This window comes from Lissotriton helveticus, chromosome 7, assembly GCF_964261635.1.
Source record: "Lissotriton helveticus chromosome 7, aLisHel1.1, whole genome shotgun sequence".
Lineage (NCBI taxonomy): Eukaryota > Metazoa > Chordata > Amphibia > Caudata > Salamandridae > Lissotriton > Lissotriton helveticus.
The window spans coordinates 135,965,498-135,991,392 of record NC_136068.1 but is presented as its reverse complement, the minus strand read 5'-3'; the positions used below and the strand labels follow the sequence as shown (position 1 = coordinate 135,991,392).

The 25,895-nt window shown below is 44.9% G+C and overlaps 1 protein-coding gene across 4 annotated transcripts in view; it reads right to left on the bottom strand.

Annotated features, from left to right (window-relative positions):
- C7H20orf96 (chromosome 7 C20orf96 homolog) overlaps positions 1-25,895 on the bottom strand; it is a 91,228-nt gene that overhangs the window by 22,868 nt on the left and 42,465 nt on the right. For all 4 annotated transcript variants that reach the window (XM_078651732.1, XM_078651733.1, XM_078651734.1 and 1 more), the window contains one exon: positions 1,753-1,914. In XM_078651732.1, coding sequence (XP_078507858.1) covers positions 1,753-1,914 — 162 coding nt within the window. The remainder of the gene's footprint in view (positions 1-1,752; positions 1,915-25,895) is intronic.

Genomic DNA, 25,895 nt, shown 5'->3' with positions numbered 1-25,895 from the left:
CAAAGCACCTGAGAGCGAACCCCCCCCCACGAAGTTTACATACTTAAGACACAATCTACAGGCCCTTAATGTAAAAGAGAATACGAGTGGCACTAACAAATTGGCAGATTCTGTGCCGCCACTGATGAGGGGAAGACCAATCCTTTTTAGAACTAAGAGAGCTAACATAGGCTTTGAGTAACTTGTCCGCAAGAAGTTTTTTCAATAAGCAAGTCCCAAAACTGACATCTGCAGGTGCTGACTACCCCGCACGACGCAGTCTCTTGTTTTGGTGGGATTCAGCCATAACCCTTTTGTCTTAGAACTGAAAAAAGGAAATGCTAATTTATTAACACTATGCAAAAGCAAGCAAAAAGATACAGGTCCTGAATTTCTAAAGAATTCGAGAGAGCTATGAAAAGGCTCCATCTACTGAGTGATACCAACAGTGTGGTAAAAAGAACAATGATCCATTTTTCAGTTGATACATGGAAAATATGCCTGCAGTACTTCCAAGCAAGTACATCATAGCACTATGACATGATGGGCTCAAGCAGAAAGGATCACCTAGAGCATCAAGGCAACCAGTCTGGCCTAAACTGTGAGGCGTCTGTAAATGGATCCCCGGGGAATACACAAGTCCATATGGGCAGAGCAAATAGCCTGGGCAACCTGAAAACAACACTACACGTGGCTCACTATCAAGACATATTTGGAAAGCAGGACAATGCCGCCATTTTCTTGCTATTTTCCAATAACATCCGCTCTTCATCCTCTTACATGAATTACTTACTAGCCAGAATGGCATCTTTATTGGTGAGTTGACATATTAATTTGCTGTTCATGTGTGAACGCTGCAAATGTGTATTTCTTTGCCTAAAGGCCAACAGTGTAAATTGTTAAGTTAAACCTAATCCACTCTTCTGCTAGGGAAGTCTTGTGTGGGTTTGTATGGCAGTGCACCATGATGGAATCAGAACATAGAAGTTGAAACATTGCTTGCCTTGGGATTGCTTCTCAGTTCCAGGTCTGAAGGAGACAGAAACTGGATTTCCCACTCTTCCAGCTTAGTAGTCAGAAGTAAAGAGCTTCTCAGCTACAATCCTGTAGGGATCAAGGGGAACCCCATTTGCTGTTGCACTCGCCAACCTATACAGAACCTCTTAATATTAACGTTCCTGTAGGCAGAAAAGTGGACGCTGTATTATCAGCATTTCTCAAAGTATAGTGTAATACTGCATATCCTCCATTCGCCCATCCAAGGACTTCTCTATCTGTTAGCAGAAACAAGTGTCTAACTGTTTGAGTCCTAATCATGAATTGATCACATAATGCAGTCAAGAATCAGGCCAGGCCCAGGCTTACCTAACGCACCTAAGTATTCCCTCGCCCAGACTACTAACCCGAATAGTGAACCAGACAATTACTCTAACTAGGTACTTTTAGTCTAGATTAATTTCTCTGAAACAGAGACATTTAGAGTGTATTACCCTGAAAAGCAATTAAATCAGATTTGTATTAATGTGATTTGTTTTAATGGAGTTAAGAAGCATTAGCTTGCTTAACTATATTCTCAGATTCTTTATCCAAAACCCTCTATAAAATGCATTTTTTCGATTGTATTTCCAAACTGTCACTCCACTACTTGTTAGATGGCAGCATTAAAGTTAGACTAAGTAGGAATTAATAACAGATTGCTTATTTAATCTCCTAGAAGTGGCTTCACGTAGTATTCAATAATCTGCAATCAAAGCACCTAATGGCACGACTCACCCCAAATCGGTCATACTGCTGAAGTAGACTTGTGGCCTCGGCTGCAGCACTTGCATCTTGGGTCTCTATGGTTTCTACCAGACCCATGTTGGCCTCCTCCAGGGCCTTGCTGTGCTTCTCCAACTCGACCACCGCTAGCTTCCGAGACTTGATCAGCATATTCTAAAGGAAAGAGGCTTGCCGCAGTCAGATACTGTCTTGTGAAGTTTATTCATAGTCTGCTGAAAACTTTCAGAGACCACCAATGAGTAATATCATACATGTATAACGAGAATAATCAAGAGATATAAAATTGTATTGCATAAAGTTCCATATGTGTAAATATGGATAATTAGAAATTCAGACTTTCAGATATTGCTGTAAGAAAAAAACGAAATGTGTATTTTTATAATTTTTTATTTACATATATATTTTTATGTTTTCCTCAATATTTTAATATAAAGTACTCATAGATACAATTGAAACCCATGAGCATCTAATCAAATAAGTATTATGAAAACTATTCAGTGACCTAGATACATGTATAGTATGAAGTAATGTTTGAATGAATATATATATATATATATATATATATATATATATATATATATATATATATATATATATATATATATCACTGACAAAAACCATAGGTTTCAGGCCTTATATAGTTAGGAATTAGCATTTAAAAAACCTTTAAAATTCACTCAAAAAACTATAAGTTTTAGGGGTGTTATGGTTAGCTGGACATTTCACTCATACAAAACCATTGAAATTGCTCTTATATAGTTAGTTGTACTAACTATATTTCGCGCACCCGCAATCCGCTGCTGATGATGTCACATATTACATCATTCATGACATGGTTAGTGACATCACTGATGACATCTCAAATGACATCACTGATGACATCATCCAGTGAATGTGGTTTGCTTCGTTATTTAAATGTGCATTACTAGCAGCCCGTCCCGACGTTGTCCGGGTATGAATTGCTGCCGGCCAGTAGTATATTGTTTTGTAGGATTTCGTTTTGATAGCATTTCTTATCTGTGACAGGCCTGTGAAACGCTCCGATTCACAGTGCACTGCTGATGCACTTAAGAGTGCGCGTTCAGTAGTGTGTGAACTCGAGTTTCCCTACTTTATTTTTCCTTGCAATATTATATAGCGCGAACTCGACAACATGGCATGAGCACAACTTACATTACAGAAGAACACATTCATATGTGGTAGGCACGGGGAGACAAAGCAATCTGCCTGGAATCACAGGATGTTGAGCTGATGCCGAGATTCGAACGTAGCTCCCCAGCTCTAAAGTTCGCAATTCTAGAACTTGTGGCGGGGGGTATGTCTAAAAGTGTATGTCGGTGCTGGCCATCAATGAGAGAGACCTGTGCATTTTTCAAATCGGAGGTGAAAAGATATGCGTATGTTGCTGGAGATGTGGGTCGCCGTGCCACCAATGTACTTACCGGGGGAGGGTAAACACCCATTATTCCGCAACTTTCTTTCCGCATACCATCACTCCGCATACTTTCATCACGAAAGTACCATGACTCCACAATGCCATTATAACGCATGGCATTACATTTTATATGCGTTTTCCACGCATACATTTGCAACGAAATTCGTTGTAAATGCATGAATGGTAAAAGCATGTATTTTTTTTAATGTTTGGATAAGGTAAGTATTGGTATAGGGGTATATGTTTTGGGGTACTGAGGTATATGCTTTGGGGTGTTTGGGTATTTTAAGGGTTCAGATATTGTTTTGGGTTATGGGGTACAGGGGTCGTTTTAGGGTTTAAGGATAGGTATGGGTTTTGGGGTACAGGGGTATTTTTAGGGTTCAGGGCTAGGTTTTGGGGTATAGGCGTATTTTTAGGGTTCGGGGTAGGTTTGGGTTTTGGGGTACAGGGGTATTTTAAGGGTTCAGGGCTAGGTTTGGGTTTTAGGGTACAGGGGTATTAGGGTTCAGGGCTAGGTTTGGGTTTTGGGGTACAGGGGTATTTTATGGTTCAGGGCTAGGTTTGGGTTTTGGGATACAGGGTTATTTTTATGGTTCAGGGGTAGGTTTGGGTTTTGGGGTACAGGGGTATTTTTAGGGTTCAGGGGTAGGTTTGGGTTTTGGGGTACAGGGGTATTTTAAGGGTTCAGGGCTAGGTTTGAGTTTTGGGGTACAGGGTTATTTTAGGGTTCAGGGGTAGGTTTGGGTTTTGAGGTACAGGGGTATTTATAGGGTTCATGGCTAGGTTTGGGTTTTGGGGTACATGGGTATTTTTAGAGTTTAGGGATAGGTTTGGGTTTTGGGGTACAGGGTATATTTATAGGGTTAAGATGGGTTAGTGTTTAAGGGTGTTGGGGTATTTTAAGGAGTAAGGGTGGATTATGATTATGGGGTGCAGGGGTATTTAAAGGGAGCAGGGTGGACACCCGGAGCTGGAATTACAGAACCTGGGAAGAAAAAACAATGAAATATTGGGCACAACGCTAGCTTTTTTTCCGTAATCCCGCGCCCCGCACACGCCCACGCCCCCAGCACACGCCCACAGCACACGATATGAGACATGGCATGAAGGGCGGAACGTACCACACGCCCCCAGCGTTTGTCACGCCCCCAGCACACGCCCACAGCACAACGCAGACACGCCCACAAGGGACTACTTTGCTGGCACGGTTCTTTTACCTTTTAAATGTATATGGTGGGCGTCTGCATAGCCTATGTCCTTCTGCTGCAACTGCCCTTTCCAACGCTGTATTGGGTGTTGTGATTGGTGCTGTTGTTCCTGAGATTACCCGCCTCAAAGGTTTGGGCTCTCTCTTTATTATATTAGTATAGATATATATAGCAATTTGCATTGAAGAATGAGTGGATATATAAAAATAAATATTTGGATGGAGGATTTAATAGCAGTGTAATTGACTGTTTACTTGACCAATTTATAGTGTCTCACTAATTATAGTGGATAGTGACTAAACTGTTTGAATATCTGTATCACTTTGTCAGTTGTTGTGTAAACTGGTTCTCCAGTTGGTTACTAGCTATGTGAAAGTCTATATTAGTTATTGATTAGTTAACTGAGTATTTGTATGGGAGAGTGAATGTGTGTGTGGTTCGGTGGGGGGTGTGTGACTGCCCAAAGATGTGTGAATAGTTGATTCACTAGATATATGAAGTTAAAACTACATGTTCTAACAGTTGTTTGGGTGAGTGAATATCTTTATGGGTGTGGTGATGAGCAAATATATTTCTCAATGGTACATGTCCAACAAACTAGAAAAATAAAAGGCAGTGTATGTGTCAGTTGTTGTATATAAATAAGTATACATAAGACTCAATGATTGTGTGAGTGACTGTATGGATAACTTTATACTTGTAATAATGATTTTATAATTCACTAAGTATGACTTACTATCTAAATGAATAGATGAAGTTGTGTTTGTATATGTGTGTAGCTAAGTAAATATGTAAGTATGATCCATTGTTTGCATAAGTGAGTAGGATGACTTCATATGTGAATAGGATGTGTGCTGGTGTGTAATGTCGATTTAGGTGTATAAGTATTTTTGATAGTGTTCTATTGTTCATTGACAGCATGTATGAGTGAATCTACAGGTAAGTGATTAGTTGTGTGTATACATCTATGAAACACTGAGTGTGTTTTTAGATACTTGTATTGCTGTAACAATGGATTCAAATATGATACTCTGTAGTATTTTACAAAGAGTGATGAAAGATTTTACTAGTGTATGAAAAGGTGTATGTGATTGTCACGTGGATGATGTCATCAGTGATGTCATCAGTGATGTCATTTGAGATGTCATCAGTGATGTCACTGACCATGTCATGAATGATGTAATATGTGACATCATCAGCAGTGGATTGCGGGTGCGCGAAATATAGTTAGTACAACTAACTATATAGGAGCAATTTCAATGATTTTGTATGAGTGAAATGTCCAGCTAACTATAACACCCCTAAAACTTATAGTTTTTTGAGTGAATTTTAAAGGTTTTTTAAATGCTAATTCCTAACTATATAAGTCCTGAAACCTATGGTTTTTTCAGTGAATTTGCAAGGTTTTTTAAATGCTAATTCCTAACTATATAAGGCCTGAAACCTATGTTTTTTTCAGTGAATTTCAAAGGTTTTTTTAATGCTAATTCCTAACTATATAAGACCTGAAAGCCCACCAGGAATCTCCAGTATGCGCCAGGGGACTGCATTGCAGAGAGGTGTAATGAAGTCACGCCTCTTTTTACACCTCTCTGCAACGCAGACCCCGTGCATGTTTGAAGAGGGGGAACTAATTCCCCTTGCATACTGGGGGCCAACTAGCCCACCTGGAACCTCCAGTATGCGCCAGGGGGCTGCATTGCAGAGGTGTAATGAGGCTATGTCCCTTGTTACACCTCTCTGCAATGCAGCCCCCTAGCGCATTTGCTGAGGGGGAACTAATTCCCCTTGCATACTGGGGGTCCCTGGAGGCCAACTAGCCCACCAGGAGCCTCCAGTATGCGCCAGGGGGCTGCATTGCAGAGAGGTGTAATGAGGCCACACCCTTTTTTACACCTCTCTGCAACGCAGCCCCCGTGCATGTTTGAAGAGGGGGACCTAATTCCCCTTGCGTACTGGGGGTCCCTGGGGGCCAACTAGCCCACCTGGAACCTCCAGTATGTGCCAGGGGGCTACATTGCACAGAGGTGTAATGAGGCTATGCCCCTTTTTACACCTCTCTGCAACGCAGGCCACTGGCGCGTTTGCAGAGGGGGGACTAATTCCCCCTGCATACTGGGGGTCCCTGGGTCATATCTGCCCGTAAACGCCGATATTCCGAACGATTGAAAATGACTTTTCTTGAGAAACATTTGGATTTGAATTATCATGTCCTATACTTTGGAATTTTTGAAAGACTGACTTTGAGGATGCTATAAATTACTCAAGTCTGCCCGAATTGTGTGGGTAAAATTGATACCTAGTCACTTTGAATAAGAATGTACTTACGTCTCGTCTAACATATGGAAGAAATATCTAGTTATATGACAACAGGATACCGACATAACTTGAAGGAAATAAGAACGCCCTGAAGAAGTTCTGTTGTACAGAACGAAACGCGTAGGCTGGCTGTGGTACATAAACTTAAGGAAAATAAAAGCATTTGAATATGCACCAAGATTCAGCGCTTCAATAAGGACTCTAAGTTATTTGATTTGATTGGACTTATTGTGCAAGTAGTGCTGTGCCAAACTTTGGAATATTCTCCACTACTCTCTACTACTTACTCTCTACTACTCCACTACTCTCTAATACTCACTCTCTACTACTCATTCTCTACTACTCTACTACTCTCTCTCTCTACTACTCACTCCCTACTACTCACTATCTACTACTCTCTACTACTCACTGTCTACTACTCTCTACTACTCACTCTCCACTACTCTCTCTCTACTACTCACTCTTTACTACTCACTCTCTACTACTCTCTACTACTCACTCTCTACTTCTCACTCTCTACTACTCTCTACTACTCACTCTCTACTACTCTCTCTCTACTACTCACTCTCTACTACTCACTCTACTACTCACTCTCTACTACTCTCTACTACTCACTCTCTACTACTCTATCTCTACTACTACTCTCTACTACTCACTCTCTATTACTTTCTATTCTCTCTCTCTGCTACTCACTCTCTACTACTCTCTACTACTCACTCTCTACTACTCACTCTCTATACTCACTCTTTACTACTCTCTACTACTCACTCTCTACTGCTCTCTACTACTCACTCTACTACTTACTCTCTACTACTCTCTACTACTCACTCTCTACTACTCACTCTCTACTACTCTCTACTACTCACTCTACTATTCACTCTACTACTCTCTACTGCTACTCTCTCTACTGCTCTCTACTACTCTCTACTACTCACTCTCTTCTCTCTATTACTCACTCTCTACTCCCTACCTCTCTACCTCTCTCTACTTCTCTCTCTACTAGTCTCTACCTCTCTACCTCTACCTCTCTACCTCTACCTCTCTACCTCTACACCTCTACCTCTCTACCTCTACCTCTCTCTACACGCACACATATACACATATATATATGCATATATATGCAGATGCATTTATATATATATATATGTATGTGTATATATATATACATACATATATAAACATATATAATCTGCATATCTATATAAATACAAATATGAATGCTTGCATACATATACATATATGCATACATATGCATTTTATTTACATGAAAGTTTTAAAAACACTAATAAAAGCAAAGCTAAAAAGCCACCTCATTACAAACAGAATGGCTTTAACTTAAACGAGGGCGAGATCTATTACATTTTCAATGCTTGTTTACTTTGGTTCCATCAAGAAGGCATTCAGATGTGTCACACATTTGCCATAAATTCTGAATGTTAGCACTCTAGTTGCTCATTAGATCACTATAGTAAAGCTACTGCTCACCAGGGAAGTCTGCTGCTGGTATTCAAAGTGCATGTTTCAGTCTGCATGTCAGAATTTGTTAATGAAATAGAAGAGGATTTGAGAAGTCACTCAAAATGTGCCCTAATTTTTGTTTCTGAAGCACTAATCATACTCTCTATGGCAAAATGAACCCCCTCATTTTGTTCCTTTTTAAATTAAATGTTTTCAGACTTACCACTTCATTCCAATCAAGATGGCTTCTGGTGTGCCATACTTTTGTCATAAGTAAGACTGTTAGCGCTCTAGTTGTTCTTTAGAACACTCTGGGACATTCTGTCATTGAGCTATACTTGGGCTACATCTGGGTGATATTTGGGCTACATTTGGGCTCTTTTGTCTCTGGTGGCCATCTTGGGAGACTGCATGTCAGAATTTTTTAATGAAATAGAAGAGGATTTGAGAAGTCACTCAAAATGTGCCCTAATTTTTCTTTCTGCAGCATTAATCATACTTTCTATGGCAAAATTAACACCCTCATTTTGTTCCTTTTTAAATTAAATATTTTCAGACTTACCACCTAATTCCAATCAAGATGGCTTCAGGTGTGCCATACCTTTGTAATAAGTAGGACTGTTAGTGCTCTAGTTGTTCTTTAGAACACTCTGGGAAGCTGCAGTAGAACACAAAGGAATCAACTGACAGTCTCTGTCCTTGTTGGATGTACATGTTTTACTGAGAATGTCAGACTTCATTCTCACATGACTGAGAAAGATAATATGAATTTACAGAAAATATGCTTTCAGTTTAGCTTATAGATCCCCTTCCAAACCACTGTGGGAAAAGCATGAGATAATAGTTTTCTTTCAAACATGATTCATGATATCCCAGCAGAAGGCTTTTTCACGTGGTAAAATCACCTTAGAACACACCACAATTCCTAAAATGAGTATGGGACCATCAACAAATGATTTATAATGTAACTTAAGTCCTAAAACCTTCTATTAACTGCAATGCTTTTTAATGAGGTGCTATCATGTATAATGGTCCCAAGATGGCTGCCAACACTTCTTGGATGAAGTGCTGACAGTCAATTAGATCTCACGATGAGATGTGTGGTTAGGCTCCGCCCAGATATATAAAAGATGTTCTCAACAACTACTGGAGGGATTTACACCATTTAAGCAAAAGCGTGATCTGCGAATCAGACTCTACCATTTTGCCAAATTTCTTGTAATTCCGTTAAGCCGTTCAGGCTGTAGTCGTGTCTAATCGTCCTATGGAAATTAACATGGGGAAAACACGTTTTGGGACCCCCTTTTTTCTCAGCCCCCACTTCACAAATCCCCCCAAAACTTTCAGCGAAGGAGCGGAGCGGAGCGGAGCGGGCCATCTTTTTTGAGAAATTCGCGAAGATTCATCAACCGGTGCCAAAGTTATTTCCAATAGAATGTTGCGGATTTCCTATGGAAACTAGGTCCTAACTATATATACCTAATGGGAACCGCCAGTAGGTAATACGCCAATCAATCAATATATATAAAGCATGGGCTAATCCTCGATAGGGTATGCAGGTGCTTGCAGTACTGGAGACTTATTCGAGGTGAGGTGCCAATCTTGAACTGAGGTTCCTTTGTTATATGTATTTTGTGATTTTATTCCTAATAAAAAGTGGTCTTGTTCCATGTATTGCTTTGTGGATGATACAAAGCAGTTTGAAGGTGGATCTTCTGGCAACCGGTAACCAATGTAGGGCCCTCAAGGCAGGGAAGATGTGGGCTTGTGACTATACATTTAGGAGTAGTCTGGCTGCAGAGTTCTGAATTCGTTGTAGTTTTTTCATAGTTGATAAAGATGATCCGTGGTGGAGGTCATTGGCGTAATCAAGTATATACAGTAGAAGAAAGATAGTAGCTTGGACCTTGTGTGGATATCCTAGGTGGGGAAGGATGGGTTGCGGAGTTTTCATAGTAATGAAACTTGCGCTTGCTACCTTGTCCACTTGGGCATTCATTGATAATTTAGAGTCCATGGTAATTCTGAGGTTTCTTACTTCCTTAGATACTTTAGGAGGTGGTTCCAGATCGTCAGTTCAGGTACAGAGAGGATCATAATTATTTTCCAATTGCCATATGTGTGTATTTCTGTTTTGGAAGTATTCAATTTGAGGTGGCTCCATGCCATCCACTGATCAACAGCTCTGAGACGACTGAAGATTTTTGAGTTTCCATTGTCTTTGGGGCTTTCCAGTTTTAAATGTATTTGTGTGTCATCAGCGTAGTTATAGCATGTGAGCTAAAATGTATTGATCGTCTCTGGTAATTACTACATGTAGATGTTGAAGCATGAGTGAGATGATAGAACCTTGAGGGACCCCAGCTTTTGGAAAGTAAGGTTTGGATGAGAAAGGGGGAGTATGGATGGCATTTGTCCTGTTTTAAAGGTAGGATAAGAATCTGGTGAGAGTAGCCTTTTTATGCTAACTTTGTAGAGTATTTGGAGTAGAGTGTCATGGTCAACTGTGTCGAAGGCAGCTGAAAGATCCAAAAGAAGTAATGCTGCAATCTCGTTGTGGTCTACTGTGTTTTTAGAATCATATTAGATGGCAATTGGGGACTATTCTGTGCCTTTTCCTTCACGGAATCCTGTTTGGAAGTCGGAAAGTATGCAGTTATCTTCATTGATTTGTGACAACTGGCAGAATGCTGCTTTTTCTATCAGTTTGCCCAGGAAAGGTCCATTTTTAATCAGTCTGTAGTTTGGGTCATGAAGGTGCAGGTTTGTTTTCTTTAATAATGGGTCTATATATGCCTTTTTTAAGTCTTCTGGAAAGATTACTATAGTTATAGAATTACTGATGATTGTTCATACTGGTGTAGCAACGGAGGTAGTCAAAAGAATGTTCTTGGAGATTTGTGGTGGACAAGGGTCTGAAGGACAAGCGTCTGGTCTACTTGCTTTGACCAGATCCAAAAATTCACTTTGTGATAGTTGTTTGGGAGAATGCGGATGCTGGGATAGCCTACCCCTGAAGGATAGGGTGGAAATGGGTTGGTGCTAGTGGTTTTCCTATGTTTAAATAGGAGACCAGGCTGCTAGTAACACTAGAGAAGAAGTGGTTAAACGTGTTGTATGATACAATCTTGTGCACAAAGGTGCTAGTAGCCACATTATTATGGACTATGAAATAACACATGGCTTGCACCATCGGAATCTGTGGTTACCTCAAACCTCTCATGCTAGATGGCACCTGAACTAGATGATGCTTATCATGGTCCCAGTACAAACAAGTACACAGCTCTTAAACAAGGAGTGTAGCCTAATTAATAATTTAAAATGTGCCTTTTTCAAGCATCGTTTTCTACTCATAAATGTAACTTTTTTTTGGAACAAGGTGTACTTTTAGCACACTCATTTTGATACAGAGTGGGGAGGTGCCGGGGACAGTAGGGTCCTGGAGAAATGTCACAGTTGTTATATTTTGGGAAGAGAGAGCAACCAGACGTATATCACATTAGGAAACATTCATCAGAATAAATGCAGCAGGATTGTTAAGCAGCTATTGTGGATTCAATGTTAAATCCTCGTTTTAATGGAGTAAACCTTTAACCTTTCCACCATTCAAAGGGATACCTCACCTGTGTGGGCTGAACATGAGGAGTGGTCAAAGATGAGAATCTTCATGGGAATGTATCTACTAGGAAAGAGGTTTTACCCTGACACACATTTTACTTTTTGTGTAAAGATAACACAAAATGGTTGAACTAATCAAAACCACCGTCCACAGACATTTTGTCCAATGGAAATGATATGCCTAAAGGTAGTTGGTTTTGGCTGGTAATGCCATTTCTAAGAAACTTCGGATCAAAAAGCAGTATTTTGCATGCCTACTAAAGTTCTTACTTTAAGATCAAAATATAATTAGGAAAAGTGAAACTATATTTTTTTAAATGCTGACTTTAAAAACGATTTGATTGTAAATAAAGCTATTTTGAAAAAAAACATGATGAACTTGGTGCAAATGCTTCAAAATATCCAATGCAGTAAAGTCAACTTTCTTTCTTTTTGAAATACATTAAGAAAATAGTTTTGTAAACTTGCACATCATTTCAAAAATGATTCTTTTAGTACGGGTATGGGAAGTGAACTTGTACAGTGGGCAAAGAGATGCAGTGGTGGCTAGCACAGGTAAATGTGGTGAGGCAGTGAGACGGTGAGATGGGGCAGGGTGGGGGGTAGTGGAATTTGACATACGGCGGGATAGTGAGAAGTAAATAAATAAAACCACTTACTGCACTCGACACATCGCCAAGTCGGTGATGCGGCAAGCGAAAGGTAAGTGGTTTTATTTACTTCTCACTATCCCGTCATATGTCGAACTCCACTACCCTCCACCCTGTCCCGCCTCACTGCGCTTACCTGTGCGACTTGGAAATTCAAGTCAGCATCTTAGCAAAATAAAGTTTCCTCTACCATAAGGAAAACATTAAGGAGGGCCTCAACCTCATACCTCACAAGACCTTTGGTATCCCATGACACATTTTTCATGACATCATTGTTTCTAGAATTGATATATGTCTAGTGGATCTGTTTGGAAAACATGAGAGCTTACATTTATTTTTAAAAGTAATATCATGGGGTTTGTGACACTTCGGCTAGAGGAGGAAAAGAAAGGACTTGGATATGATCACCTATGCAGCCATACTCAACAGTCTCCGGAGAGGTCGGAATGACAGACTAAGCACAATGGCCCTGGTCTAGAAAAACAGTGGCAGGAGTTTCTGATGAAATTTATACTTAAGAAAGCGGTTCTAGCTTTTTTTTTGTCAAATCTTTTTTGACAAATTTTTCTTTTATAATGGTTTTCACCAGTTTGATGACACCAATCTGGAGAAAATCATAATTAAAGAAATATTGTTTTTAGGTCTCGGCTAGACAACGCATTTGCTCTCCGAGACATTGTGTTTATGGCTAATGGGTTTGGAGGTGCCCATTACTTTCCATTAGTTGGCTTCATCGTCCATCTCATTAGCTTGCATCCTGTTGGTCAGCTCTGTCGCCGGCACTTCCCTCTTCTTTCCTGTGATACTCCCCGGGAGCAAGTGCCAAGTACTTGTGTCCTTACACTGCTTGCAGTTTTGGGATTTTTTTTTTTTGCTTGACGCACTCTACAAAGTACATCTTTTGTAGCTGGCTCTGCCCTGCTCATCTTCTCCCTTCCTCCCTTCCTCCCTGCCAGTGTCATGTTTGCTTCTTACCTCCCTCCTATTTTCCATGTGTTGGCTCCTCACCTACCACAATTTAGAAAAAGCTGGTGTAGTACTTTTTTTTTACCTTCTCTGCATTCTTCCTTTCTAATGACAGGCTGTGTCCGATCAGCAACTCTGTGCCTGGCAAATCTAGTTTTTAAACCTGTGTTTTTAAAACAATTACTGTGACATCGTGCATTTAACTTCTGTGCCCTACCTGTTGCCATTCCGGTAGGCGCCTCGTTCCACCGCGGCAAGTGCCGTTTGTAGTGGAGGGCGTTCACGACCTGGGCCCGCCCCCGGAGGGTGTCTACAGCGCCAGAGGCGGGGTTGGTGCCTACTTAGGGACCTCGGCATTTTCCCGCATGGCGGGTCGCCAAAGGCGAGCCCGTCTGCGCCCGTCCACGCTGGTCCGTCGCCAGTGGCCGGGACCCCTGGTTGGACAGTCTGCCGGCATGGCCCAGTTTGACCGTGAGGAGCTACTCGCTCTTCAATGTCAGTCGGCCTGTGTGGCCCATTCTTGGCACCCAGGCTCATACTATCTGCGGTGTGACTATTGCGGCTTTGAGGCCACGGAGGTTGTCTTTACTCCACCGGCCTCTGCCGCTGAGGAAAAAACTACTGCGAGCCTACAGATACTAAGCCTTAATTGCAGGTCCCTTGTTAAACACCACGAGGACATTCATGAGCTTCTTATGGATTGTTCTCCTGATCTGTTAGTTCTAACGGAAACGTGGCTAACTAATGACTCACTGGCTATCTGGGCTTTAGCCCTTCCCCCTGACTATCTCATTCAAACTCAGAATAGATCTAAAGGAAGGGGGGGGATTGGCGGTGATTTTTAAAACCATCTATTCCTGCACTCTTTCCCCCGCAAATATAGCCAACTGTGAAAGCGCTCTTTTTAAGTTAAGGGTCTCAGACATTTTCACTCTCACTGGGCTTTTGATTTATCGCCCCCCTGGGCCAGCGAGTGCTTTCCAGGAGTCATTGGTTTCAAATGTCTCTGCACTTATTTTGCAGTCAGCTAACTTCAGCATACTGGGGGATCTCAACCTCCATCTGGAGTCCTGTGACTCCCCGGCTATATTGAAGTTTCTAGGCGACCTAGAAGCCTGCCAACTATGTCAGCTGGTTGAAGGGCCTTCCCATTTGGCAGGTCACCTACTGGACCCTGTGTTTTCTAACATCCAGGGAACTTTAGTCTCTACCCCCAGTCCTCTTAGCGGGACGGATCATTTCCTGGTGCAGATCTCTATTAAGATCCCAGCTGGCTTTAGGGAAAAGCTTCCTCCTCCTCTCTGGAGACGCCCATGGCATAAACTTGATGGTGCCCCGTTTGAGGCTAGACTAATAAACTCCCGTTCAGATTGGTCTGGCAATTTGGAGGAGGCTGATTTAGCCTATAGAGAGTGGATCAATGAGTCCCTGGATCATTTTATACCTAAGAAAATGTCAAGACCCAAACGTAAACAGTCCCACCCATGGTACTGTGAGGCGCTTACAATTAAAAAAAAGCAGTGTAAGGTACTTGAGCGTACCTGGAGGTGATCTTACGACCCTGTAGCCAAAACCAACTTTAGAATCGCCACCAAAGCCTATCATAGACTTATAAAAAAGACCAAGGCTAGTTACTACACTGATTTGATCAGTGCCAGCACTAATCGCGCTAAAACTATCTTCGCGCTAGTGAAAGAGATGACTAAGTCACCTGAGGGGATTAACAACATCATAGTGTCTGACTCGCAATGCGAAGAGCTTGCTTGCTTTTTTATCAACAAAGTCCAAGGGATCTATAATTCATTCAACTCTGGTGGCTCTTCTATGATTTATAGATCTATCACAGACCCATCGAACCTTCCCTACTCCCTCCTAACTTTTCCACTCATCTCACAGACAGATATGGAACTCCTGGCTTTAAAAATCAAGTCTGGGTCCCCGGAAGATCCTGTCAAACCAGAGATGTTTAGATTGTTTCAGGATTCAATCATGACTGAAGGGCGGGAATTGATTAATAAATCTCTGCAGTCAGCTACTATCCCCAAATCTTGGAAACACGCCAAGGTGGTCCCCTTGTTAAAAAAAACCCACCCTGGACCCTTCCAAGCCAGAAAGTTTCCGACCTATCTCCCTGCTTCCGTACTTGGCTAAAGTGGCGGAAGCACATGTAAATTCCATCTCGACTGTTTTTTTGGAGACTAACGGGATCTTGGAAGAGTCTCAGAATGGATTCCGTGCTAAACATAGCACGGAGTCGGCCTTATTGGCCGTTACGGAACATCTAAGGGTGGCTCAGGACATGGGTAGCACCTCAGCTGTGGTTCTGCTGGACTTGAGCGCGGCGTTCGACACGGTCTCCCATGGGATCCTGCTTAGGAGACTGTGGGAGATAGGTGTCGGAGATGGAGCTCTGGATTGGTTCGTGTCATTTCTATCTGACCGTTTCTTCCAGGTTCATGCTCCCCGTACTCATCCAGCAGATTTCCATTAGGCTGCGGTGTCCCACAGGGCTCTGCCCTCAGCCCCACGTTGTTTAATGTGTATGTCCGCCCCTTGGCCATGTTGGCAAGGGAACGTAACATCAAATTAATTTCCTATGCGGACGATACGCAACTAATTTTCACCTTTTCCAATGACACCGTGGGGGATCAAGCCAAATTTCAAGAAGACATCCTGGCCATTTCCAGCTGGCTAACAGAGAACTGCCTTCAGTTGAATTCATCTAAAACTGAAGTCCTCCTTATTGGCACTGACACTCAGAAGTGGGATGAGCAGTGGTGGCCCCCTACATTGGGCCCACCTCCCACGCCCAAGAGGGAAGTTAAAAATCTGGTTGTGATTATAGACAACTCACTTACCCTTGATTCTCATGCCAAAAGAGTAGCTGGCACTTGTTATGGACGCCTACGCTCTCTAAAACCCATTCTCGGCTTTTTCGAACCCTCCATCCGACAGACAATTGTCCAAGCTATGGTCTTATCCCATCTAGACTATTGTAATGTCCTTATGCTTGGTTCCAACTTGACAGTCGTTAATAGACTGCAAAGGGCTCAGAACGCTGCAGCCCGCATTCTGTTTGGATTGCCGAAACGCTGCCACACCTCCCAGGTTCTGCGTAGGCTACACTGGCTGCCCGTTAAACAACGCATTCAATTTAAAACACTGTGTGTTATTCATAGACTGCTTTACTGCCTGGGCCCCCAAATCTTGCAAGGAATCTGCTCCTTCTATGTTCCGTCGCGTGCTCTCCGCTCTGCGGACCTTTCTCTTGCCCGTACCATCAAGATCCGGAGGTGCAGAGCTGGAGGCCGATCATTTAGGTATCTGGCCCCAAAACTCTGGAACTCTATCCCTTTAAGTGTGCGTACTATTACCGACCATCTACGCTTTCGAAAACACATTAAAACCTGGTTGTTTTCCTCTATTTAGGGTTCCCCTGTGAGCTGACACTCTGCCGCCTCCACTCTGGTCGTTTTGTAATTAGGCATGTCCGCAAGCGCTGGGACGCCTCATTGCTGGGGTAGCCATGCGCTATATAAGCATATTATAACATAACATAACACCCGGCCAGCAGCTGCCCTCAGCCTCTGGCTTCGGTTGGCGTTGGAGCTCTAGCAGCGAAGGAATGTGGAACTGTCCCGAAAGCAGTAGCTACACCAAAAGCCATAGTCTCCCTGGCCCCTTCCCTTAGCCAGCCTCCTCCTTCCTCCTGAAGCTCTGTTCCCTATCCCAATGCATTCCCATTCCAGGCTCAAGATGGAGAGTAGCTATCACCGCGGCAAAAAGAAGTCTGGCAACTGCGCTCCAACAAACACCATTTTCTAATAAAAAATCCAGGCTTTTTCTGCACAATATGTAATTTTTTAATATACTGCTATTTACGAATATTTCTTTGGCAAGAAGTTTATTTTATATAATAATCACGTGTGATTGCCTGCATGTGCTGTTAACATCTTGTGCAGATCCAATATTGCAGCGCCTGTGTTCCAACTTCCACACATTTGCATGTTTTAATAAGAAAGCTGCCCGATGCCAAGAGAGTTCACCCTGCCATGGACCTCAAACTGTCTTGTAGAGTACAACCTTTAAAACGTTTGCCTTTATACAGTTGGAAACACATATTCTTACATTTAATGCAAAGTATCCCTTCAATTTTGTACAAGAGGTTTCATTTTTTAGGTCTTGGCTTTGCCAGTGCTTGTTTTACAAAGGATGCAACAAAGCAACACAACGACCTGCTTGTTCCAAATCACATTCCATGTTGGAGCAGTGGGCCTAATTCTCAACAGGATGTTTTTCTCATGGAGGACTTCACTCAGAAAATCGTATTTTGCAGGTGTATTCGTTGCACTTAAGTCACAAGTTGTACATATTAATTACTACCCAACTAAATGGTTGCCCCATGATCAAACTTCGAAGAACACTAGATTGAGTTAATGTCTGCACAGCCTCTACTACTTACGTATAAAGCTTCACGCAGATGTTCACAGTGGACACATGGCCGACTGAGCTATTTTACCAGAATTTTGTGAGATTACAAAGGATTTCTGCAACAAACACCATGATCACGGAGGCATAAAATTTAGCTATGAATCTTTGAATTGCTGTTTGCAAACAGTGCTCAGCAGCAGGTGCATTAATCCTCTGAGCTACTGTCTGGCAATTAATATTTGTGACTAATGATTGCACACTGATCTCTTCAATACATCCAGTATTCACCGTACATATCCAATTAATATTAAAATCTGAAACAGTGATTAGGTTAAAAAAAAAAAGTAAAGTGCATAAGCTCAGAGTTTTTCTTAGGAGCCCATTCGCCGCGTGGTGCCAATTGACAATGTTACCCATTCGCTGGCGCTACCAGTTGACAGAGTTGCCCAATACCAAGGCTGACAATTACCAGCACTCCTTTTTGGTGACTGAAACTTATTTTTCATTACCTGACTTTTACACAGTACAAGAACAACAACAAAGAAGGGTTATGGCTGGCAAAGTAGTCTGGAAGTGATTCACCCAGGTTTATCCTTCATGTTATTTGAGACCAAACAAGAGTGAATAGGAAAAGTGGCCAATAGAAAGAGGGTTACTACAAATATCAGAAAAGAATCTTGCTGGTGTTGAAAACTAATGCACATCTGGCACTAGGTAATATGTATATGAATCACAGTATAGTCAGGTCCATCAGAGGTTTTGTGGGGCTCTGGTCAGAAAGAGTATATAGGGGCCCTCACTAATTTATATATCAAGGAGCACCTCATATCCATCAAGAGAAAATGGTTTCTGTGGAAAAAGGTTTAACTTTACAAGGTAACAACAACATTTCCAGATATCTTCCTGAGTACAGTGCTGTTTGCGTAGTGCCATCTAAATGCCGGCGATACCCCACCCTATCCCGGACTGCATTGGCCTGTGAGCTTTACCCACAGGGAAGCAGAGGGTTTGCCTATGCTGGTACAACTAACATACTATTGGAACTGCGGTCCTACAATATCTGGGGAAAGTGCACCTTTCCCAAAAAATGCATAGAATGGGCATATATCACTTCAACTCTATTACTGGAATGTTTTCTGGAAAGCAAAAAGTTCTCCAGATGTTGTAAAACAGTGTTGAAATGTTCTAATTTAGCATCTTGGCATCATCCCAGCAGCTGATGTCCTCAGGATGCATCTGAAGGCAAAATATTAGAAATACCGACCAGTGCCTATTTAATGGTGATCCAGAGTTAGATCGACTGAGGGAGCAAGCTTCTCATAGATTTGTGCAGCAGTGTCTTAGGAGAAAGGCTGTCGATACTGCGGCAGGTAGGGTAGAGAGGGCAAGTGCAGACGAGTTGTAGAAGAAGCAGCGACGATTTGCAAATGTCTTGTCATTCCGAATAGACACACAGTCAGACTGGACTATAGAACAATTAGGGAGTGCCATAAGAGCTGGTCTGAGAGGTCAATGTGTATGCCAGAAAAATTAGATTTAGAAAAAAAATGTTTGTGGTAAGGCGGGAGCGACTTCAATGTTAACATTTCTCTTTTACAGCACAATAAATCAGTGAATGACTTAGGTACTTACTACACTGTACTGTCATCTATCTTTAGTGAGGCTATTACTGATATGAGGGGGAGATTTTGAATTGCATTTTCTGAAGTTGACAATCTGAGGCAGATAAATGGCCGATTTCAAAAGTAACAAGCATTAGAAATGCAATCGGGCTCGGATTTATTTGAGTTTGAGCTAATGGCATTGTAAATGGCAATGTATTGTTGCTATGTGTTATGGAGTGTGTTCATGTGGTGTGTACTGCCAGTGATTTCATTGTGAGTGTGCGAATATTGCACCGTTACTGCCTGTGATGTCCTTCTTGTGAGTGTGAGAAGCTTGCACCTCTGCTGCCTGTGGTCTCCTTGTGAGTGTAAGAAGCTTGCACAGCTGCTGCCTGTGATGTCCTACTCACTACTCTACTCTACTCACTACTCTACTCTACTCACTACTCTACTCTACTCACTACTCTACTCTACTCACTACTCTACTCACTACTCACTACTCTACTCACTACTCTGCACTCACTACTCACTACTCTACTCACTACTCTACTCACTACTCACTACTCTACTCTCTACTCACTACTCTACTCACTACTCACTACTCTACTCACTACTCTGCACTCACTACTCACTACTCTGCACTCACTACTCTACTCACTACTATACTCTGCACTCACTACTCACTACTCTACTCTACTCACTACTCTACTCACTACTCTACTCTACTCTACTCACTACTCTACTCACTACTCAACTCACTACTTTCTACTCACTACTCTACTCACTACTCAACTCACTACTCACTTCTCTACTCACTACTCTGCACTCACTACTCACTACTCTGCACTCACTACTCACTACTCTACTCACTACTCTACTCACTACTCAACTCACTACTCAACTCACTACTCACTTCTCTACTCACTACTCACTACTCTGCACTCACTACTTTAGTCACCTCACTACTCTACTCACCTCACTACTCTACTCACTACTCTACTCACTACTCACTACTCTACTCACTACTCACTACTCTGCACTCACTACTCACTACTCTGCACTCACTACTCACTACTCTGCACTCACTACTCACTACTCTACTCACTACTCTACTCACTACTCACTACTCTGCACTCACTACTCACTAATCTACTCTACTCACTACTCTACTCACTACTCTGCACTCACTACTCACTACTCTGCACTCACTACTCACTACTCTGCACTCACTACTCACTACTCTGCACTCACTACTCACTACTCTGCACTCACTACTCACTACTCACTACTCTACTCACTACTCTGCACTCACTACTCTGTGTGCCTGGTGAAAGCGTGCACTGACGGCTGGTGGTGTGTGTATGCCTGGTGAAAGTGTGCACTGATGGTTAATGGTGTGTGTGTGCGCCTGGTGAAAGCTTGCAGTGACGGCTGGTGGTGTGTGTGAGCTTGGTGAAAAGCTGATTACCCTGCATACTCACATAGTGATTACCCTGCATACTCAAACACTGCTCACCCTGCACAGTCACACACTGCTTAACCTACACACGCACACACTGCTCACCCTACACACTCACACACTGCTCACCCTACACACTCACACACTGTTAACCCTGCATACTGCTCACCCTGCACGCTCACACACTGCTCACCCTGCAAAGTCACACACTGCTCACCCTGCACACTCACACACTGCTGGCGCTGGACACCAACGTACTGCTCACCCTGCATACTCACACACTGCTGACCCTGCACACTGACACACTGCTGGCCCTGGACACCAACGTACTGCTCACCCTGCATGCTCACACACTGCTGACCCTGCACACACACACACTCCTGGCCCGGGACACCCACATACTGATCACCCTGCATACTTACATACTGATCACCCTGCATACTCACACTCTGCTCACCCTGCTTACTCACACTCTGCTCACCCTGCATACTCACACTCTGCTCACCCTGCATACTCGCACTCTGCTCACCCTGCATACTCGCACTCTGCTCACCCTGCATACTCGCACTCTGCTCACCCTGCATACTCGCACTCTGCTCACCCTGCATACTCGCACTCTGCTCACCCTGCATACTCGCACTCTGCTCACCCTGCATACTCGCACTCTGCTCACCCTGCATACTCGCACTCTGCTCACCCTGCATACTCGCACTCTGCTCACCCTGCATACTCGCACTCTGCTCACCCTGCATACTCACACACTGCTGACCCTGCACACTGACACACTGCTGGCCCTGGACACCCGTATACTGATCACCCTGTATACTCGTATACTGATCACCCTGCATACTCAAACACTGCTCACCCTGCATACTCACACACTGCTGACCCTGCACACTGACACACTGCCGGCCCTGGACACCAACGTACTGCTCACCCTGCATGCTCACACACTGCTCACCCTGCATGCTCACACACTGCTGACCCTGCACACTCACACACTCCTGGCCCTGGACACCCACATACTGATCACCCTGCATACTTACATACTGATCACCCTGCATACTCACACTCTGCTCACCCTGCATACTCACACTCTGCTCACCCTGCATACTCACACTCTGCTCACCCTGCATACTCGCACTCTGCTCACCCTGCATACTCGCACTCTGCTCACCCTGCATACTCGCACTCTGCTCACCCTGCATACTCGCACTCTGCTCACCCTGCATACTCGCACTCTGCTCACCCTGCATACTCGCACTCTGCTCACCCTGCATACTCGCACTCTGCTCACCCTGCATACTCGCACTCTGCTCACCCTGCATACTCGCACTCTGCTCACCCTGCATACTCGCACTCTGCTCACCCTGCATACTCGCACTCTGCTCACCCTGCATACTCGCACTCTGCTCACCCTGCATACTCACACACTGCTGACCCTGCACACTGACACACTGCTGGCCCTGGACACCAACGTACTGCTCACCCTGCATGCTCACACACTGCTGACCCTGCACACACACACACTCCTGGCCCTGGACACCCACATACTGATCACCCTGCATACTTACATACTGATCACCCTGCATACTCACACTCTGCTCACCCTGCATACTCACACTCTGCTCACCCTGCATACTCACACTCTGCTCACCCTGCATACTCGCACTCTGCTCACCCTGCATACTCGCACTCTGCTCACCCTGCATACTCGCACTCTGCTCACCCTGCATACTCGCACTCTGCTCACCCTGCATACTCGCACTCTGCTCACCCTGCATACTCGCACTCTGCTCACCCTGCATACTCGCACTCTGCTCACCCTGCATACTCGCACTCTGCTCACCCTGCATACTCGCACTCTGCTCACCCTGCATACTCACACACTGCTGACCCTGCACACTGACACACTGCTGGCCCTGGACACCCGTATACTGATCACCCTGTATACTCGTATACTGATCACCCTGCATACTCAAACACTGCTCACCCTGCATACTCACACACTGCTGACCCTGCACACTGACACACTGCCGGCCCTGGACACCAACGTACTGCTCACCCTGCATGCTCACACACTGCTGACCCTGCACACTCACACACTCCTGGCCCTGGACACCCACATACTGATCACCCTGCATACTTACATACTGATCACCCTGCATACTCACACTCTGCTCACCCTGCATACTCACACTCTGCTCACCCTGCATACTCACACTCTGCTCACCCTGCATACTCGCACTCTGCTCACCCTGCATACTTACATACTGATCACCCTGCATACTCACACTCTGCTCACCCTGCATACTCACACTCTGCTCACCCTGCATACTCGCACTCTGCTCACCCTGCATACTCGCACTCTGCTCACCCTGCATACTCACACTCTGCTCACCCTGCATACTCGCACTCTGCTCACCCTGCATACTCGCACTCTGCTCACCCTGCATACTCGCACTCTGCTCACCCTGCATACTCGCACTCTGCTCACCCTGCATACTCGCACTCTGCTCACCCTGCATACTCGCACTCTGCTCACCCTGCATACTCGCACTCTGCTCACCCTGCATACTCGCACTCTGCTCACCCTGCATACTCGCACTCTGCTCACCCTGCATACTCGCACTCTGCTCACCCTGCATAACCTACACACGCACACACTGCTCACCCTACACACTCACACACTGCTCACCCTACACACTCACACACTGTTAACCCTGCATACTGCTCACCCTGCACGCTCACACACTGCTCACCCTGCAAAGTCACACACTGCTCACCCTGCACACTCACACACTGCTGGCGCTGGACACCAACGTACTGCTCACCCTGCATACTCACACACTGCTGACCCTGCACACTGACACACTGCTGGCCCTGGACACCAACGTACTGCTCACCCTGCATGCTCACACACTGCTGACCCTGCACACACACACACTCCTGGCCCTGGACACCCACATACTGATCACCCTGCATACTTACATACTGATCACCCTGCATACTCACACTCTGCTCACCCTGCATACTCACACTCTGCTCACCCTGCATACTCACACTCTGCTCACCCTGCATACTCACACTCTGCTCACCCTGCATACTCGCACTCTGCTCACCCTGCATACTCGCACTCTGCTCACCCTGCATACTCGCACTCTGCTCACCCTGCATACTCGCACTCTGCTCACCCTGCATACTCGCACTCTGCTCACCCTGCATACTCGCACTCTGCTCACCCTGCATACTCGCACTCTGCTCACCCTGCATACTCGCACTCTGCTCACCCTGCATACTCACACACTGCTGACCCTGCACACTGACACACTGCTGGCCCTGGACACCCGTATACTGATCACCCTGTATACTCGTATACTGATCACCCTGCATACTCAAACACTGCTCACCCTGCATACTCACACACTGCTGACCCTGCACACTGACACACTGCCGGCCCTGGACACCAACGTACTGCTCACCCTCCATGCTCACACACTGCTGACCCTGCACACTCACACACTCCTGGCCCTGGACACCCACATACTGATCACCCTGCATACTTACATACTGATCACCCTGCATACTCACACTCTGCTCACCCTGCATACTCACACTCTGCTCACCCTGCATACTCGCACTCTGCTCACCCTGCATACTCGCACTCTGCTCACCCTGCATACTTACATACTGATCACCCTGCATACTCACACTCTGCTCACCCTGCATACTCACACTCTGCTCACCCTGCATACTCGCACTCTGCTCACCCTGCATACTCGCACTCTGCTCACCCTGCATACTCGCACTCTGCTCACCCTGCATACTCGCACTCTGCTCACCCTGCATACTCGCACTCTGCTCACCCTGCATACTCGCACTCTGCTCACCCTGCATACTCGCACTCTGCTCACCCTGCATACTCGCACTCTGCTCACCCTGCATACTCGCACTCTGCTCACCCTGCATACTCGCACTCTGCTCACCCTGCATACTCGCACTCTGCTCACCCTGCATACTCGCACTCTGCTCACCCTGCATACTCGCACTCTGCTCACCCTGCATACTCGCACTCTGCTCACCCTGCATACTCACACACTGCTGACCCTGCACACTGACACACTGCTGGCCCTGGACACCCGTATACTGATCACCCTGTATACTCGTATACTGATCACCCTGCATACTCAAACACTGCTCACCCTGCATACTCACACACTGCTGACCCTGCACACTGACACACTGCCGGCCCTGGACACCAACGTACTGCTCACCCTGCATGCTCACACACTGCTGACCCTGCACACTCACACACTCCTGGCCCTGGACACCCACATACTGATCACCCTGCATACTTACATACTGATCACCCTGCATACTCACACTCTGCTCACCCTGCATACTCACACTCTGCTCACCCTGCATACTCACACTCTGCTCACCCTGCATACTCGCACTCTGCTCACCCTGCATACTCGCACTCTGCTCACCCTGCATACTCGCACTCTGCTCACCCTGCATACTCGCACTCTGCTCACCCTGCATACTCGCACTCTGCTCACCCTGCATACTCGCACTCTGCTCACCCTGCATACTCGCACTCTGCTCACCCTGCATACTCGCACTCTGCTCACCCTGCATACTCGCACTCTGCTCACCCTGCATACTCGCACTCTGCTCACCCTGCATACTCGCACTCTGCTCACCCTGCATACTCGCACTCTGCTCACCCTGCATACTCGCACTCTGCTCACCCTGCATACTCGCACTCTGCTCACCCTGCATACTCACACACTGCTGACCCTGCACACTGACACACTGCTGGCCCTGGACACCCGTATACTGATCACCCTGTATACTCGTATACTGATCACCCTGCATACTCAAACACTGCTCACCCTGCATACTCACACACTGCTGACCCTGCACACTGACACACTGCCGGCCCTGGACACCAACGTACTGCTCACCCTGCATGCTCAC